The sequence below is a fragment of the Puma concolor genome, chromosome C2 (genome assembly GCF_028749965.1).
Source record: "Puma concolor isolate L17-30 chromosome C2, mPumCon1.1.hap2, whole genome shotgun sequence".
In the NCBI taxonomy this organism is placed as follows: Eukaryota; Metazoa; Chordata; class Mammalia; order Carnivora; family Felidae; genus Puma; species Puma concolor.
In genome coordinates this window covers 94658555-94676835 of record NC_141675.1, presented here as the reverse complement: position 1 = coordinate 94676835, position 18281 = coordinate 94658555, and the positions used below count along the sequence as shown (strand labels likewise).

The 18281-nt window shown below is 38.4% G+C and overlaps 1 protein-coding gene across 4 annotated transcripts; it reads left to right on the top strand.

Moving 5' to 3' along the window:
• Positions 1 to 226: 226 nt before the first annotated feature.
• On the top strand, positions 227 to 17141 carry TEX55 (testis expressed 55). Of its 4 annotated transcripts, none has more exons than XM_086675365.1 (4): positions 228 to 1804; positions 2386 to 2532; positions 4325 to 4387; positions 16236 to 17141. In XM_086675365.1, exons 1-4 carry the CDS (start codon positions 602 to 604, stop codon positions 16284 to 16286), a joined length of 1464 nt encoding a protein of 487 aa, XP_086531491.1. In that variant the 5' UTR covers positions 228 to 601; the 3' UTR covers positions 16287 to 17141. The 4 variants fall into 4 exon arrangements, with proteins under 4 accessions (XP_086531492.1, XP_086531491.1, XP_086531490.1 ...); XM_086675364.1 differs by having other exon boundaries at positions 229 to 1804; positions 2368 to 2532; positions 4328 to 4387; XM_086675363.1 differs by having other exon boundaries at positions 229 to 1804; positions 2368 to 2532.
• Positions 17142 to 18281: the final 1140 nt, after the last annotated feature.

The following is an 18281-nucleotide window of genomic DNA, read 5'->3' as shown; positions in this document are numbered from 1 at the left end:
TGGCCTCGTCACTACAACGCCAACGAGAGCCTAAAGCCGAAGAGCACTCAGCAGAACCATTCGCTAGCACAGTGCCCAGCACTGACCCCGTACAGGAGCACCTGCGAAAAGACCAGGGTCGTCCGACCAAGCGTGGATCTGATTGGGCGGCAACCGGAAGTATGCTGCCCCCACGCGATCGGCCGCCGCTTCCTCCGCTAACACGTCGCCGGCGACTAGAGGAGCGGTACCTGGGCGATCGGGTTTCACGCAGCCGCCGGGAACCTCCACTCGAACGCTGCGGGTACCGCTCTGGGGCACCGATTCAGAACCCCGAGCTTAGCGGCTGGGCAGTGGCGACTGCCGCGTGTGGTTATCACCTCTTCTCAGGAGAAGGCGTCCGCCCGGCGCTCGTGTCCGCACGGCGAGTCAGCGGACTCGGCACCGGGGGCCCGAGGCAGCCCAGACCGGAGCAGGGGCGGCGCCCGCGCACCCGGAAGAGTCTGTGCGCCGAGGCCAAACAAAGCCCTCGAGCAGCGACGTGCACGCCCCTGAAGGTCACCTAGGCGACCAGCTCAGCCAGACCCAAAGCGTCTGGCAACCTAGACCAGCAGGGCAGAAGATGGAAGAACCTCTCAAAGAGGCTCCTCCGGAGTCCTTGGGACCTGAAAGCACAGCCAAGTCCCCAGATGGCAGCAGGACAGACAACCAGGAAGACAACTGGCAGAACCAGCATGAAGAAGAGGTAGATGACCAGAATGATCACAGAAGGGCTGAGCAGGCTGCCCAAAGAGTGTCTGGACAGACTGACCACAAAGTATATGAACCCACTGGTGGCCGAACATCTGATCAGGCTGATCTCAGAACATACAACCGAGCTGATGTTGCTCAGGGTGGTGCATTTGATCAGGATGACCAAAGAATGTATGAGAAGACATCTGGCCAAGCCCATCATGACAGCCAGATGTCTCTTCTGCGTGAACAAAGAACTTCCCTACAGATTGAACGCAGAAGGTCCAGCCAGGCTGAAGGAAGAGCTGATGGACAGAATGACTGCAGAATGTCCAACCAGACTGAAGGAAGTTCTTCTGAGCAGATTGACAGTAGGGTGTCTAACCAGTCTGACCAAAGAACTTCTGAACAGATTAACCATAGATTGTCTGTCTCATCTGAACCAAGAGCCTCTGGACAGATTGACCACAGAATGTCCAGCCAAGCTGAGCAAAGAACTTCTGAACAGATGGACAGCAGATTGTGTGGCCTGGTTAAACGAAGAACTTCTGAACCGATTGGCTATATACCGTCTAACCAGGTTGACTCCAGAACATCTATAAAGACTCACCACGAAGTATGCAAGGAAGCTATTGAACTAGCTGAACAGCAAACTGCTGACCAGGCTGAAAGTAACGCCGATCACCTTACAGTGGACAAGACTGACTCCAGTGACTATTACAAGGTTGACCACTTAATGGATGAAGAGAATTACCCCAGAGAAGACTATCTGGCTGACTATGGAGCACCTGGCCAGTATGATGACAGAATATTTACCCAATCTGGTGGCAATAAGGAGTCCAAAGAAGCTGAATTCAGAGTAGAACCCTGCAAATTTGAGGCCAGAGGAATAGACCAGGACAGTTCCCCAGTTTCAACTGAAACTGACACAGAAAGTGTAACTGATCTGCAAGCATTTGACTCATTTAATACCAGATTCACCAGTAACTTCCAAGCAAAAGACCAAGCCTATTCCCAGAGATTTCCCTGTATCTCATCCAAGCTGGACTATACCATCGGTCAAGAAAAAACTAAAGCCACAGAAACCAAGCCTGTAGGTTAAAGGGGCATTTGATACCACCTGGGAAATTGGAGGCCAAGCCAGGGGCCTAGTGTGGTGGTATGGGGGCAGGACAGGATGAGGGTGCATGTTGGATCAAAGATGAGGAATAAACCTACACATCATGGTTTATTCAGGAAGGGCAGGAGAAGGGTGGGAAATAGATGGGTTGCGTCTTCTGCTACTGGAAGACCATTCAAGAAGGATCAGTGAACCAGGATTCATGAGTCTTGGTTCTGCTGCTTACTGTGGGGCGCTAAGTCATTTCCCTTCTCTGGGCTTCTACCAAAGAAAAGGAATTTGGAGTCACTTGGAGGTCCTTGTGAAGGGAAAAGTATTTGAAGTAGATTGGAGATACCTTAGGTAGTTCCCAGGACTTGAGGTGCATTATATTGTCAGGAGGATCAGCCAGGTTTGTCATCATAATGTATCTTATCTCCAATTCCTGGTGTCCAGGTTCCATGAACACCAGATTCCAAAGATAAACAGCAACAATAACAACAAAGCTTCCTGGGGCTTTTCCATTTATTAAAGACTCTCTGGGGGTGGGGGTGGAGGGTATATTTCTATTGCAGGATGATATTCCAGAATACCAAGAAGGAAAGAGGCCTCTTGGATACAGTCAGACTTCTAGGAGACAATTCCCTCCTATCGTATACGAAGATCCTTATCAAGTTGCACTACGATACATGGAGAAACACCACATTCTGCAAATATTCCAGGTAAATCTCTCAATCCCTTTCTTTAAGAGCGAGTTTTATAGTAATTACAATGTAAAAAACAAACTTGGACCTGGATTTTAGAGGTACAAGAATGGCCTTTGTTTATAAAAGGGATATAATCTCATTGAGAAGTCAGTAAATGCACTAAGATGTATTCAACCAAAAGTAGTAAATGGTAAACACCAAAGAATGCTACTTACCATGATGTAAAGCCCTTTAGAGGGATTAGAGATCAGGCAGGTTAGTTGTTATGGAAAAACATGGCCAAGGGTTAAAGTTTGAGTCAGACTGGGAAGAAAGGACAAAATATTGGCAATTGAGAGAAAAAAAGCTTTTTCAGCCAGGTATGTAATACTTCCAAAGATGCCAACCTGTGACCATCTAAAAACCTGCATTCTTTAGGGGGGGAAAAGAAGTAGTGAAAAGTTGCTTTTAATTCTTGAAATTACAAATCTTATTGACCTCCAGAGATGGGGCTGGAGCCTCTTCTAAACTATGACATTTCCATGGCCAATATAGAATTATAAGAGATTATCACATTTATAACATTTTTGGGTTTTGGTGGGTTTTTGTTTTTGTTTGCCTGACATATTTATTTTTATGTTAATATTATTAACCAACGAGGCACATGTGTGTATATTAAAATGTGCACGTGTAGTAACTTTGTGGTTAGAAAGGTGGAAAGTAAGACTGGCCCATCTCAAATGAAAACATTTAAACTAGAAAAAAAAAATCCACTTTACTGGAGAAACTTAAGTTTAAAGAAGTAGGGTATGGAAGCAAGAGCACAAATTATGCCATCTGTTAGCCCAAAGCTTCAACCTAACTTTGCCACTTCTCATCTTTGTGATTTGGAGAAAATTAATAAACAGTGAATCTCAATTTCCCCATATAAAACAGAGATGAGTGATTTTACTTCATTAACCCTGCTCTATGCCTTTTCTTTCTTAAAATGTCCTTTTGTGGGAGAGTGCTAATGGCTGGGTTTTCTGGCTTTAATCAAAGAACTACTAATTATTAAACTGAAGGAGGAAAGCTGTTGAAGAAAGTACAATTCAAATTATTCTATAATTTTCTTCATCTGCCAAGGAAAAATAATACTTGCGAATGCAACGTTATTGTAAGAAAAATTAGTTATCAAATATGTGCTCAATAGAAACATATATGAAATACATAATTGGCATGGTGCATTTAACGGATGTTAAGTATTTTATACCTGGAACTTGCCCCACTGTTATTCCCTGCAAATGAGAATTCTGCTTATACTTTATTCTGATGTTTTGGGTTATTAAACAAGAACAAAGTATGGAAGTGAATTTCTGAAGTTTTGTATATGTTTTCTCGTTTATCATTACAAACACTAAATATCTTTTTCACCTTTTAGAATCAGATGGCTCACAGGGAATTTCTATGTAAAGATATATAGTGTTTTTAATTTATTCAAAAGGCTTTTCTTTTAAATAAAGGGATTAATTCACTAATTTCTCAGTCTAGCAAAATCAGAATTCTCAAAACAAAAACTTTGTCCAGAACTGTCTCAGTACCTGTTTGATCTTGGAACTAGAAAAGTATCCATTGCTATTATTGCTAAATTTTTATTCCTCTAAATTTTACCATAATTTGCCTGATTTTATGAGTAGTAAGAAAGTAATTTGTCACTTTGTAGAGATACATGAATTTCTTTAAAAGGCTATGGTGCACACTAGGTCAGTGCATGAGATTTCTTCACATATAACCTAACCACATTACTTTAGTTCAGAACCATAATGCCATGCCTCATGCTCTTTCTCAGCAGATCACTGAAAACTTAGTCTATGAAAAGCCAGAGGACCCCCTGAGTTTTATGCTGTACCAGGTATGGAACAGGAGAAAAAGAACAATGTTTTAATTCTATTTATTACAATAAAGATAGCACACATACACATGTACAAAACAAGACATGTACAACTCACTAGATTATCATGAAGGGAGAACTTAAAAAAAAATTTTTTACATTTATTTATTTTTGAGAAACAGAGTGAGACAAAGCGTGAGTGGGGGAGGGGCAGAGAGACAAGGAGACACAGAATCTGAAGCAGGCTCCAAGCTGTGAGCAAGCAGTCAGCACAAAGCCTGATGCAGGGCTTGAACCCACAAACTGTGAGATCATGACCTGAGCTGAAGTCAGAGGCTCAACCGACTGAGCCACCCAGGTACCCCATGAAGGGAGCACTTTTAAAGCGTTGAATGCTAATGTCTTTTTAGCGCTAGCTGTTTTGATGGGTAAATAGTAATCACTGCAACTTTGATCTGCTTTTTCCTGATTACTAAGGCGGTTGCATACCTTGTCATTTGTCTATTGGCCATTTGGAAATAACTTCTTTCTCTATGGCATTTTTTGTCTTTTTCTTACTCATTTAAAACAGTTTTATATGTATTCTAGAAAATCATACACCCTTTGTTGTGTTTGTTGCATGTTTCTTCTCCCACTTTATGCCTTCCCTTTTTATCTCCTAAAGGTATCCTTTGATAAACAGAAATTCTTAATTTTGATATAGTCAACCTTAACAACCTTTTAAATTTATGATTATCACTTCTGCTGTCCTGTTTTAGAAGTGTCTCCTTAGTCCAAACTCCTGACCGTAGCCCCTTATATTATCTCAGAAGTTTGTGGAATTTCTTTGGCAGGGTGGAGGAGTTAAATTTTGTTTATTTTGTCTTTGACATTGATCTCCAGTCAATTTGGGATTGATTTTGTGTAGGCTATGAGGAGGGGTCAAGTTTCATTTTCTGTTCTAAGCAGACATCCAGTTGACCCAGCACCTTTTATGTAAAAGACCATATGTCCCATACTGCTTTTTATTTGATTCTGATGGTATATTTGTCTATCTTTGCTCCATACAAGATTGTCTTAATTCATATGCCTTAAAATAAGTCATAATGTCTGTCAGAACAAGTCCTCATATCTTATTTTTCTTTAAAAATATCTTGGATATTCTTAGGCCTGTCCATTCCCATATCAATATTTACAATTATTTCTCAAGTCATACACACATACACAATCAGAAGCACACACTGGGGGGATTTTTACTAGGGTTTCATTGAATCTGTAGATCAATTGGAGAAGAAGGAATAGCTTGACATGATGAGTGTTTCCAGTCCTTTATCCTCTCCATTTATTTATGTCTTTAATTTGTCTCAGTATATTTATTCTTTGCACAAAGGTTTTATATATTTTTGATAGACTTATTTGTAGGTATTTTATAATTTTGATGTTATTGGAAATAGAATTTTTTAAAAATTTCATGTTCTAATTCCTGGCATATAGATATACAGCCAATTTTTTGGTTGATCTTATATCCAGCAACCTTTCTAAACTCAACTTATTAATTCTAAACATGTATTTGTAGATACTTTGGGTGTTTCCATGTATAGTCATATCATTTACAAATAGTGACAGTTTTATTTGATCTTTCCAATCTTTATCCTTTTTTTCTCCTTGTCTTACTGCATGTATTATGTATCTTCTCTTTGTCCCTTCAGATCTACCTTTTTCTCCTTTCTGTTGTACAAAGCAGCTAATCCATATGGACTAGATCAACAGGCTCTCATTCCTTCTGACTTCCGGCTGGGTTAACCCAATGGGAAACCTAGAGGAAGACTGGAAGCAGGAAAGAAGGTGAAATCAGGTTTATTTCCCTGGCCTTTTCCCTTATGATTTGTCTTGAGTTGTCTGGAGGTCACTGCTCCTCTCAAGGCATCTTTTTCTTTTTTTTTTTTAATTTTTTTTTTTCAACGTTTGTTTATTTTTGGGACAGAGAGAGACAGAGCATGAACTGGCGAGGGGCAGAGAGAGAGGGAGACACAGAATCAGAAACAGGCTCCAGGCTCTAAGCCATCAGCCCAGAGCCCGACGCGGGGCTCGAACTCACGGACCGCGAGATCGTGACCTGGCTGAAGTCGGACGCTTAACCGACTGCGCCACCCAGGCGCCCCTCTCAAGGCATCTTTTTACATGATTCTTTGTTTCTGAATTCCAGTAATGTCCTCTCTTCTGACCTTCGAGGTTAAGAGGTTAGCTCCACTTTTACTGGTTTTGGGTTATTGTGTTATCTCCTGTGACTCCCCTATGCCTAATTCTTTTAAATAAACGCTTTCTGGATGAATCTTCATTGAATTCTTCTTTTTTTTTCAATGTTTATTTACCTTTTTGAGAGAGAGAGAGCGAGACAGAGCGTGAGCAGGGGAGGATCAGAGAGGGAGGGAGACACAGAATCTGAAGCAGGCTCCAGGCTGAGCTGCCAGCACAGAGCCCGACGCAGGGCTCAAACTCACAAGCCATGAGATCAAGACCTGGGCCGAAGTCAGATGCTCAACTGACTGAGGCACCCAGGCGCCCCTAATTCTTCTATTTTGAATGTGCCATCTATTTCCTGTCGGGACACTGAGTGATATAGTACACTAGTTAGGGATCTCCAGTAGAATTAGTATTGAATTGAAGTAGGTACAGTGGTTCGCCTTGCTTGCTCTTGATCTTGTTTTAAAAAAGTTTTCCCTTTTTAACTATTAAGTATGATGTTTGCTCCGTTTTATAGATACTATTAATCATATTAAGGAAGTTCTCATCTAGTCTGTTTTCTGAGAGTTTTTCATCATGAATCATTAAGTTTTATCAAATTATTTTTCTATATCTATTGTGATGACTGCGTGATTTTTCTCCCTCACTTTGGTAATGTAGTAAATTATATCTATTTTCATTTAAAAAACTTTTCAAGCATACGTGCAGAAAATTACACAGATCAAAACTGTACATCTTGACTAATTATCTCTAATTAGCTAAACCCATGAAACCACCAGTCAAGTCGAGAGATAGAACGTCACCAGCTCCTCAGAATCCCACGTGGCACCTGAGTCTAATCACTACCCTTTCTCTTCTATAAAATAACCACTATTCTGACTTCTAGATTAGTTTGGCTTTTTTAGATTTTTGTGTAAATGAAATTAAATATTATGTACTATTTGGTGGCTGGCTTCTTTTGATCAACAGTATGTTTATGAGATTCATTCATCTTATGCATATTCATTCCTTTTCATTTCTGTAGTTTCTTTTTTTTTATTTTTTTAACATTTATTCAGTTTTGAAAGGCAGAGAGAGACAGAGCGCAAATGGGGGAGGGGCAGAGAGAGAGAGGGAGACACAGAAACAGAAGCAGGCTCCAGACTCTGAGCTATCAGCACAGAGCCCGACGTGGGGATCAAACTCACGGACCGCGAGATCATGACCTGAGCCGAAGTCGGCCACTTAACCGACTGAGCCACCCAGGCGCCCCTCATTTCTGTAGTTTCTATTCTGAGTTAGAGTTTTGGTTGTGATGAACAATGCTGCAGTGAACATTTGTGTACTTATTTCTTGGTGCACATGTACATTCATTTCTACTGGGTTCATACCTAGAAATGGGACTACTAATTCCTAGGGTATTGAAATAAGTTCAGCTTTAAAAGATGGCTGCCAAAAGGTTCACCAAAGTACTCTGATCAGTTTATACTCTCATTTAAAGTGACATTGTTGCAGTTTTCTTCATGTGTCTTGTGCTGTGGTCCTTTGAACTTTTAGGAATTGTGGACTCATGGTTTTCATTCTATTTGGAAAATTTTCAGCCACTATTTCTTCAAACATTTTTCTGTCCCTGCCTCGTCCTCTAGGAACTCCAATTATACATATAATGGGTCATTTGAAGTTCATTCTCTGTTTATTAAAAAATTTTTCCCTTTGTGTCATTTTAGATACTTTCTATCACTGTGTCTTCAGGTTTACTAATCTTCTGCAGTGTCTAAAGTACCATTAATAATAAAATGCCAGTGTATTTTTCACTACATACATTATAAGTTTTGTAGTTTCATCCCTAGGAGTTTAGTTGGTGTCTTTTCTAGAGTGTTGATATCTCTACTTTACTTTTTTTTTTTTAATGTTTATTTATTTTGAGAGAGAAAGACAGAGAAAGAGCACAAGGGGGAAGGGCAGAGAGATAGACACAGAATCTGAAGAAGGCTCCATGCTCTAAACTGTCAACACAGAGCCTGACGCAGGGCTCAAACTCACAAGCCGTGAGATCATGACCTGAGCCAAATTTGGACACTCAACTGACTGAGCCAGCTAGGCGCCCCTCTACTTTACTTTTTAAACAGAGAATGCAGTTATGATAACTGTTTTTATTTTCCTGCTTCTTTATATGCCTAGCAATTTTTTTATTGAGATATAATTGACACATGATATTGTATTAGTTGTAGGTATATGCCTGGTAATTTTTGATTGGTGTAAGATAATTATGAATTTTGCCTTTCTGGGTGCTGGATTTTTGTTTTTGTTTTCCTGTAAATGTTCTTGGACTTTATTTTGGGGCCTAGCTAATTAACTTGGAAAAAGCTTGGTCTTTTCAGATTTTGCTTTTAAGATTTTTTTTTAGAGTGGAGCAGATCAGTTTTCAGTCTAGGGCTAATTAGTCCCCACTACTGAGACAAGACCCTTTTGAGTATTTCACCCAATGCCCCATGAATCATGAGGTTTCCTAGTTTGACTGGTGGTAATAGGCACTATTCCTGGCTTGGTTCTTTCCATGGCCTCTGGTAGTTTTCTCATATATATGCACTAATCTATATGCAAGGGATTACTGGAAGGGGACCTTCTGCAGATTTCCAGAGTTCTTTCTGTACCATTCTCTCCTCTCTGGCACTCTGCCCTGTGACCATAACTGTCTTGATTTCCCTAGGATTTCAGCTCCATCATCTCAACTCAAGGGTCTGCAGGATTCCTGTTGGGTTCTCTTTTCCTACACACTAAGGCCAGGAAATTTTCTGAAAACTGTAAGGTACATGCACATTTATGATTATTATGTCTTTCTGATTAACTGACTCTTTTATCATTATGAAATGTCTATCTTTCTCCTTGGTTATATTCTTTGCCTTAAAGTTTATTTATTGAAGTTTATTTCCCCTCATATTAATATAGCCAGCCCAGCCTTACAGTTTACTTGGTATATATTTTTTCATCCATTTACTTGCAACCTAACAATGCTTTATATTTAAATTATGTCTCTTGTAAGTACTGCATAGTTGGGTCTTTCTTATCTTTTATGATAATCTCTACTTTTTAACTGAACCATTTAGAACAAGGGTAGGCAAACTGTGGGCTACCTGTTTTTAAGTGGCCCAAAAGCTACGAAAGAATTTGCCCTTTTAAAGTGGTTAAATTGGGGCATCTGGGTGGCTCAGTTGGTTAAGCGTCCGACTTCACCTCAGGTCATGGTCTCTCCATTCGTGAGTTTGAGTCCCACGTTGGGCTCTGTGCTGACAACTCAGAGCCTAGAGCCTGCTTTGGACTCTGTGTCTCCCTCTCTCTGTCTGCCCCTCCCCTGCTCACAGTCTGTCTCTCTCTGTCTCTCAAAAATGAATAAATGTTAAAAAAATATTTTCAAATGGGGCGCCTGGGTGGCTCAGTTGGTTGAGCATCCGACTTCGGCTCTGGTCATGATCTCACAGTTTGTGAGTTCAAACCCCGTGTCGGGCTCTGTGCTGACAGCTCAGAGCCTGGAGCCTGCTTCAGATTCTGTGTCTCCCTCTCTCTCTGCCCCTCCCCCACTCATTCTCTCTCTCTCTCTCTCTCTCAAAAATAAACATTCAAAAAAAATTTTTTAATTTTTTTAAATAAAGTAGTTGAAGAAGGAGGAGAAGAGGGGAAGAAGAAAAAGAGAAGAGAAGTAAATGAAAGAAGGGGAAGGGGGAGGTGAATTCAGCAGCAGCAACAGATATTTTGTCTACTGCAATGCTAAAATGTGTATTATTCAGCTCTTTTCAGAAAAAGTTTGCCACCTCCTGGTTTAAACCATCAGTGTTTAACCTAATTATCAATATGGTTGAATTTAGAGCTCTCATTTTATTTGTTTTCTTTTTATGTCTTATTCTTCTGTTCCTCTTTTATTGCCTTCTCTTGGATTATTTGAATATATTTAGTATTCTACTTTAATTTATGTATTGGCTTTAGCTATACCTCCTATTATTTTTTAGTGATCGCTCTAGGAATTACAATATATATCCCTAACCTTTCACAGTATACACACACACACACACACACACACACACACACACACACACACGCACACACACACACATACATATATGTGTGTGTATATATGTATACACATAGAGAGAGGGAGAAAAAAAGTAATCTTTTACATTTATCCAGATAATTGCTATTTCTAATGTTTTTCATTCATTTGTGAATTTCCATGTTTCTCTCTGAAATTATTTCATTTCAACCTGAAAAACTTCTTTCAGCCTCTTTTGCTTGCTGCTGGCAGAGAACACTCTTGGTTTTCCTTTATCTGAAAATCTATCACACATTCTTGTAGAACATTTTTGCTGGATATAGAATTCTGAATTGACTTGTCCAGCTCTTAAAAATGTAGTTTCATCACTTTCTGGCCTTCATAGTTTCAGAGGAGAAATCCACAGTCGTCCAAATTGTTGTTCCCCTGTATATAGTGTCCCATTTTTCTCTGGCTGCCTTCACAATCTTGTCATTTTCTTCAGTTTCCAGAGGTTTTATCATGATGTTCATTGGAATTCATAATTCTGGGAGTTAGCTCAGCTGCTTGAATCTTTTTTTTAAGGTGTTTTTAAATTTATTTATTGAGAGAGAGAGAGAGAGAGAGAGAGAGAGAAAGTGAGAGACGGACAGCACAAGCCAGGGAGAGACAGGGAGAGAAGGAGACACAGAATCCCAAGCAGGCTCCACATTACCAGTGCAGAGCCCGATGTGGGGCTCGAATTCATGAATCACAAGACTATGACCTGAGCTGAAACGAAGAGTTGGATGCTTAACTGACGGAGCCACCCAGGCACCCCTGAGCTGCTTAAATCTTATAAATTTACACCTTTCACCAAGTTTTGGAAGTTGGCTCGGGCAGGTATTTTCCTGCCCCATACTCTGTCTCTTTTCCTCTTCTCTTTTTGATACTCAAATTAACCTTATATTAGACCTTTTAATATTATCCCACAGATCCCTAAATTCTGCTCATTTCTTTTAACTTTTCTTGCTCTCCAGATCAAATAACTCCTTGGCTCCATTTTCAAGTTCACTGGCTCTTCTGTCATCTATATTCTGCTCTTAAGCCCATCCAGTGAATTTTTTATTTTTCAGTTCTAAAATATCTTTTCAGTTTTCTTTATTTTGTATTTATTTTCTGTGATATTTTATATTTTCTTTGATTTCCAGTATGTTTGACTTTACTTAACTGAACACAGTTATAATAGGTGCTTTAAAAACATTTATCTGATAACTTCAACATTGGATCATCTTGGAGTTGGCATCTGTTGATTGTCTTTTCCATTTGTTTTCCAAAAAAAATAAAATTTTTATGTGGTAATGACTTTTAACATGAGATCTACCCTCTTAACAAATTATTAAGTGTACCACACATTATTGTTGACCATAGGTATAATTTTGTATAGGAAATCTCTACAGTTTATTCCTCTTGCTTAACTGAAACTTTATGCCCATTAATTAGTAACTCCCCATTTTCCCCTGCCCCAAGCTCCTGACAACCATCATTCCCTCTTTGATTCTATGACTTTGCACTTTAGATACCTCATGTAGTGGAATGATGCAGTATTTGTCTTTCTGTAAGTGGGTTATTTTAATTAGCATAATGTCCTCATTCATCCATGTTGTCACATATTGCAGAATTTTCTTCTTTTTTGAGACTGACTAGAATTTTATTACGTGTATGTACCACATTGTCTTTATCCATTTATCTGTTGATTGACATTTATATTATTTACACATCTTGGCTATTATGAAAACAGTGCTCCAATGATCATATCTCTTCAAGATCCTGATTTCAATTCTGTTGGATAAATAGAGCAATCCCAGAAGTGGTAGTTCTATTTTTAATTTTTTGAGGAATCTCCATACTGTTTTCCATAGTGGCTACACAATTTTTGCATTCCACCAATAGCAGGAAAGGCTCCAATTTCTCCACATTTATTGTCTTTGTTGTTTTGGTAATAGTTATCCCAACTAGTGTGCAATAATGTCTCATGGTGGTTGTTGATTTGCATTTCCCTGATGATTAGTGACATTGAGCATTTTTTCATATACCTGTTGGTCATTTGTATGTCTTCTTTGCAGAGATGTCCACTGAAGTCCTGGGTCCATTTTTAAAGTAGGTTATTAGGGGCGCCTGGGTGGCGCAGTCGGTTAAGCGTCCGGCTTCAGCCAGGTCACAATCTCACGGTCCGTGAGTTCGAGCCCCGCGTCAGGCTCTGGGCTGATGGCTCAGAGCCTGGAGCCTATTTCCGATTCTGTGTCTCCCTCTCTCTCTGTCCCTCCCCCGTTCATGCTCTGTCTCTCTCTGTCCCAAAAATAAATAAAAACGTTGAAAAAAAAATTTTTAAAGTAGGTTATTAGGGTTTTTTGTTTGTTTGTTTGTTTTACTATTGAATGGTAGGAATTACAATATATATTTGGGAAATAAACTCCCTATATGGTTTGCAAATATTTTCTCCCATTCTGTAGGTGGGAGATTGATTGTTTCTTTTACTATGTGGAAGAATTTTAATTTGGTGTAGTCCCACCTATTTAATTTTGTTGCATGTGCTTTGGGTGTCATATCCATGAAATAATTGCCAAGACCAACGTCATGAAGTTTTCCCTCTATGTTATTTTCTGGGAATCTTACAGTTTCAGATCTTATGTGTAAGTCTTTAACCCATTTTGATGATTTTTATTAAGGATCCAATTTCATTCTTTCCTGTTTTCCCAGCACCATTTGTTGCAAAAAGCTTCCTTTCCCTCTTGTGTATCTTTGGCACCCTGTTGAAGATCAGTTGACTGTATATGTATGGAGTTATTTCTGGGATCTCTATTCTGTTTTCTACTGACCTATATATCTGTGTTTATACTGTACCATATTGTTTTGATTACTATAGCTTTGTAATATATTTTGGAATAAAGAAGTGTGATGCCTCCATCTTTGTTCTTTTTTCTCCAGTTTAATTTGGCTATTCAAGGTCTTTTGTGGTTCTATAAGAATTTTAGAATTCTTTTTTTCTACTTCAACATTTATCAGAAGAATATGGTGGAACTCAGTCTACACAATATAGTATTCATAATAGACTACAACCTAAAATTATTCTACTTACCTGGATGCTTGGGTGGCTCAGTTGGTTAAGTGTCCAACTCTTGATATTAGCTCAGGTCATGATCATATGGTTTGTGAGAACCAACCTCATGTTGGGTTCTGCACTGACAGTGCTGAGCCTGCTTGGGATTCTCTCTCTCTCTCCCACTCTCTCTACTGCACCCCCCCCCCTCAACTCACTCATATGTGCTCTCTCAAAATAAACACTTAGAAATAAAATAAAATAATTCTACCTACAGAAAACCTAGAATATACAACCCATTTTAAGTGGAAAAGATGATTTCTTCCTTTTTGATTTGGTTGCCTTTTATTTCTTTGTCTTGCCTAATTGCTCAGACTATGACTTCCAGTACTACGTTCAAGTGGTAAGAGTGGGTATTTTTGCCTCGCTCCTGATCTTAGAGGAAAAGATTTTATCACCACTAAGTATGATGTTGGCTATGGGCCTTTCATAGATGGCCTTTATTATGTTGAGGTAACTTCCTTCTATTCCTGCTTTCTTAAAGTTTTTGTCATGAGAGGGTGCTAAATTTTGTCAAATGCCTTTTCTGGATCTATTAACACAATCATGTGATTTTTATCCTTTATGTTGTGAATATGGTGTATCACATTAATTGATTTTAATTCATAGTACATAGCTGTTATTTGCAGGATTCATTTTTTTTAAGTTTATTTATTTTGAAAGAGAGACAGAGAGTGTGAGTGGGGGAGGAGCAGAGACTAGAAGAGAGAGAATCACAAGCAGGCTCCATGCTGTGAGCTCAGAGCCCGACACAGGGCTCGATCTCATGAAGTGTGAGACCGTGAACTGAGCTGAAATCAAGAGTCGGGTGCTTAACTGACTGAGCCACTAGTTGCCCCTGCAGGATTCATTTTTGAGTGCTTACTCTTGCATATAGGAAGCAGATCTTACTTTTTTGTATAAAACATATGCATTTAAGGTTTTATCACATAAGTTTAACTACGTGGTATTTTCACTTATTTACTTCAAAATAGTTTCTAATTTTCATTATGTTTCTTCTTCAACTCATGGGGTTAGAGACATTATTTATATAAATTATTAAATATTGGATTTTCTAATTTCCCTTTGACTAATGACTTCTAAGCCAATTGCACTTCACACATAAAACAAGATTTCAAATATTTGAAATGTATTGGTTGGCTTTATGATGCAACATATGTTTAACTTTTAATGAATTACTTAGAATTGAAAAAAACTTATTCTGAAATTATTAGGAAGTGTTTTAAATATATCGATTTGACCAAGTTTGCTAAATATGTTGTTCATGTCTTCCAATATGACTGTCGATTTGCCTGTCTCCTATAGTTCTGTTTATTTATGCTGTTTGTATGTACTTAAGATTATGTTATGAGATACATATGAATTAGAATTCTTATATCTTTCGGTAAATTGAACTACCTTTCATTAAGAGATATAATGAACTTTGACTTCTTGGCTCAGAGTCAATGTTTAAATGACATGGATTTTTCCATCCTTATTACTTTTAACTGACTGTCCTTAAGTTTTAGATGCTTTTTAAATTTTTATCATTATTTAAATCTGACAAGCTTTTAATTTAGCTCACATATATTTGATGTTATTAAAAATACATGTGGATTTACATCTATTGTCCAACCATATGCTGTCTATTAGTTCTACCTGTTCTATTTCTTTTCCTCTACTTTTGCCTTCTTTTATCACTCTATTTTTTTCTATTAGTTTAGAAGTTATACACTCTTAAATTTTTTTGTTGCCCATTAGGATGATTTCAAAAAATTAATGGACTTTATATTTTTAGAGCAGTTTTTAGGTTTGCAGAAAAAATGATCAGAAAGTACAGTGAGTTCTTGGGGTGCCTGGGTGGCTCTATCGGTTGAGCATCTGACTTCGGCTCAGGTCATGATCTTGCAGTTTGTGAGTTTGAGCCCCGCGCTGGGCTCTGTGCTGATGGCTCAGAGCCTGGAGCCTGCTTCGGATTCTGTGTCTCCTCCTCTCTCTGCCTCTCCCCTGCTCATGCACTGTCTCTCTCTGTCTCTCAATAATAGATAAACATTAGAAAAAAAATTAAGAAAGTACAGTGAGTTCTCATTTACTCCCTTCTCCTTTCCCAATTTTCTACCTCTAATTTTCCCTATTATTGATAACTTGAATTAGTGTGCTACACTTCTTATAGTGATGAGCCAATACTGATACATTATTATTAACTGAAGTCCGTGGTTTATGTTAGGATTCTCTCTTTGTGTTGTGAATTCTATAGGTTTTGGCAAATGTATATGATATGTACCTATAATTACAGTATCAAACAGAATAGAGTCACTGTCATAATAATTCTTTTTAATATTTTATTAGTTCCCCTAGAAATTGCAACAGGTATTCTTGATTTATCAAAGTCTAAATTATTTGTCTTGGTCAGTAGAAGGACTTTTGTAGTTTAAATTTCTATGTATTTTAACATCACAAGATAACAGTAATTCCAAGTTGTCCAAAATTGCAAGTAGAAAAAAATTCTTTTTCATTCTCCTCAGGTACAGGAAATGATAGAAAACAGAGACAAATGTGAAACCTACAAAGAATGAATTTCTCCTCAACATTGTTTACAACCCTCAGTATCAACACTATGTTCTGTTTCTCACTCTGAAAAATGATTTTGAATGGTCATTGGTAGTGATTCTGCCTAAATATGTTCTTAATTTTTAAGTAAAATCTATAAGCTATCCACTTCAAAAATTCACATAAGTTACAGATACCTCAGGCTAATCATGCAAAATATATACATGTAATACTTATCCATGCATTGATATTTCAATACTCATTCCTCTAAAGCACTGCATAATAACAAGTTCACAAATCCCAAAGAAGATCAAAAAAAAGAATATTAGCAATTTATATGTAGTTCTCATAAAGCATACAAATCAATCATGTCTCCAAACTGTGTATAAAATTTTCAATCAGAAAATGTGTGGAAAATAATTTTTAGCAGCACTTTTTTTCTCTCTTCATGGAAGGTGATTATTGTAATCTCTTTTTTCTTGTTTCTTAATACCTCCAACATATTTTTACTATTTTCCTATTTGACCCCGCCTGTTACTTTCTGCCATTAGTGGATGTGATTTAATCTAATCCTAGGGATACCTCTCTTCTGATTTTTAACCTACAGCAAAATTCAAACATGTTATACTACTATGTGCATACCTATGGGAGAGGCAGAATCACACTTCCTCATTACCTTTATCCCCTGAAGAGTATCCACATTGCATGGAATGTGTAACCAGTAGAACTGGTATTTAAATGCAAAAGGCCTTAATATAGTCTGGTATGAGAGGACCTGCCCAGCATTCATAACTGAGATGATCATCTACTATTTTTGTAAGCTGAACCTGTTGTTTAATTTCTATTTCAACATTAAAGAATTGATTCTTTATACTGTTTAACTGCTGACTCGGTGTAATTATGTGATTGCATTACAATGAATTAAGTTTCTGTTTGTACAATCAAGCACAAATCCTACTTTTTTTTTAATACCTGAATGTCATTTCTAATAATTATACTTTTTAAAAAATCTCCTAAGAACTTCAGAGTTTTATTTAGTTCCTTTAGTTGTCCATAAAACGTGCATGTGCTCAGACTCCACAAATGTTCTCCACTCAGATAAGGAATCTGTCTGTTGATTGTGGGCTAGCAAAACCAGGTGAAAGCTGGATAACCTGTGGGGAAAGTTTGAGTGATGTGACTAAGACTATAATTAATCAGTTGGTTGAACAAAATAACCCAGAGATGGAAGGGCCAACAATATCATTAGTGATCGAAAAGTTGGATGTTATCATTAACTTCTGAAATTAAGTATTAAATTTAGTTCACTGGTTTTCAGCCTGAATACCAGACAGCTTTGATGTATTTCTCAAAGCGGAACACTTCAGACCAGACCATCCCAGCCATCCAGCACTTTGCGTTAGCTTTCTCTGTGATATGTTTCACAAGTGTCATTTTGACCTTTTGCAGTGAGGCAGTGGACCAGAGGGGATGAGCTTGGTATGTATGGTCCCATGGTCCTGTCTGAACACATTTGACAGAAAAGAGAAAGAAGAGAAAGGGAGATTAAGCCTCACTTTCAGTGACTCAGGCTCTCTACTAAAAGAGCGTCTAGTGTAGGAAACAAATTAACTGAAAGTATATTCAGTTCTTAGTCCCTAAGTGCTAAGAAGTAATCCCAGGCCCAGAGTAAACACGAGAGGTGAGAATCTAGGTGGAAAGACCTGTTGGCTAGGAGGGGAAGTAGAGTATTAGAGAAGGCCTTTCTAAGAGTAAAACTGACAGAGGACATGGCTGGCCATGTGGAATAAAAATGTAATGGGGAATAAAAGTTTCAGTGTCAGCACAGATCAGTGGAATAGACTAGAGACTCCAGAATTGGACCCACAAAATGTATGACCAACTAATCTTTGACAAAGCAGGAAAGAACATCCAATGGAAAAAAGACAGTCTCTTTAACAAATGGTGCTGAGAGAACTGGAGAGCAACATGCATAAGAATGAAACTAGACCACTTTCTCACACCATTCACAAAAATAAACT

Excerpts from the sequence above, each read along its gene's own strand:
- TEX55 (XM_086675363.1), top strand. The coding sequence starts at position 602 with ATGGAAGAACCTCTCAAAGAGGCTCCTCCGGAGTCCTTGGGACCTGAA. Across the intron at positions 1,805-2,367 it reads AAGCCACAGAAACCAAGCCT|GGTATATTTCTATTGCAGGA; the intron begins GTAGGTTAAAGG and ends GTGGGGGTGGAG. Across the intron at positions 2,533-4,324 it reads ACATTCTGCAAATATTCCAG|CAGATCACTGAAAACTTAGT; the intron begins GTAAATCTCTCA and ends GCTCTTTCTCAG.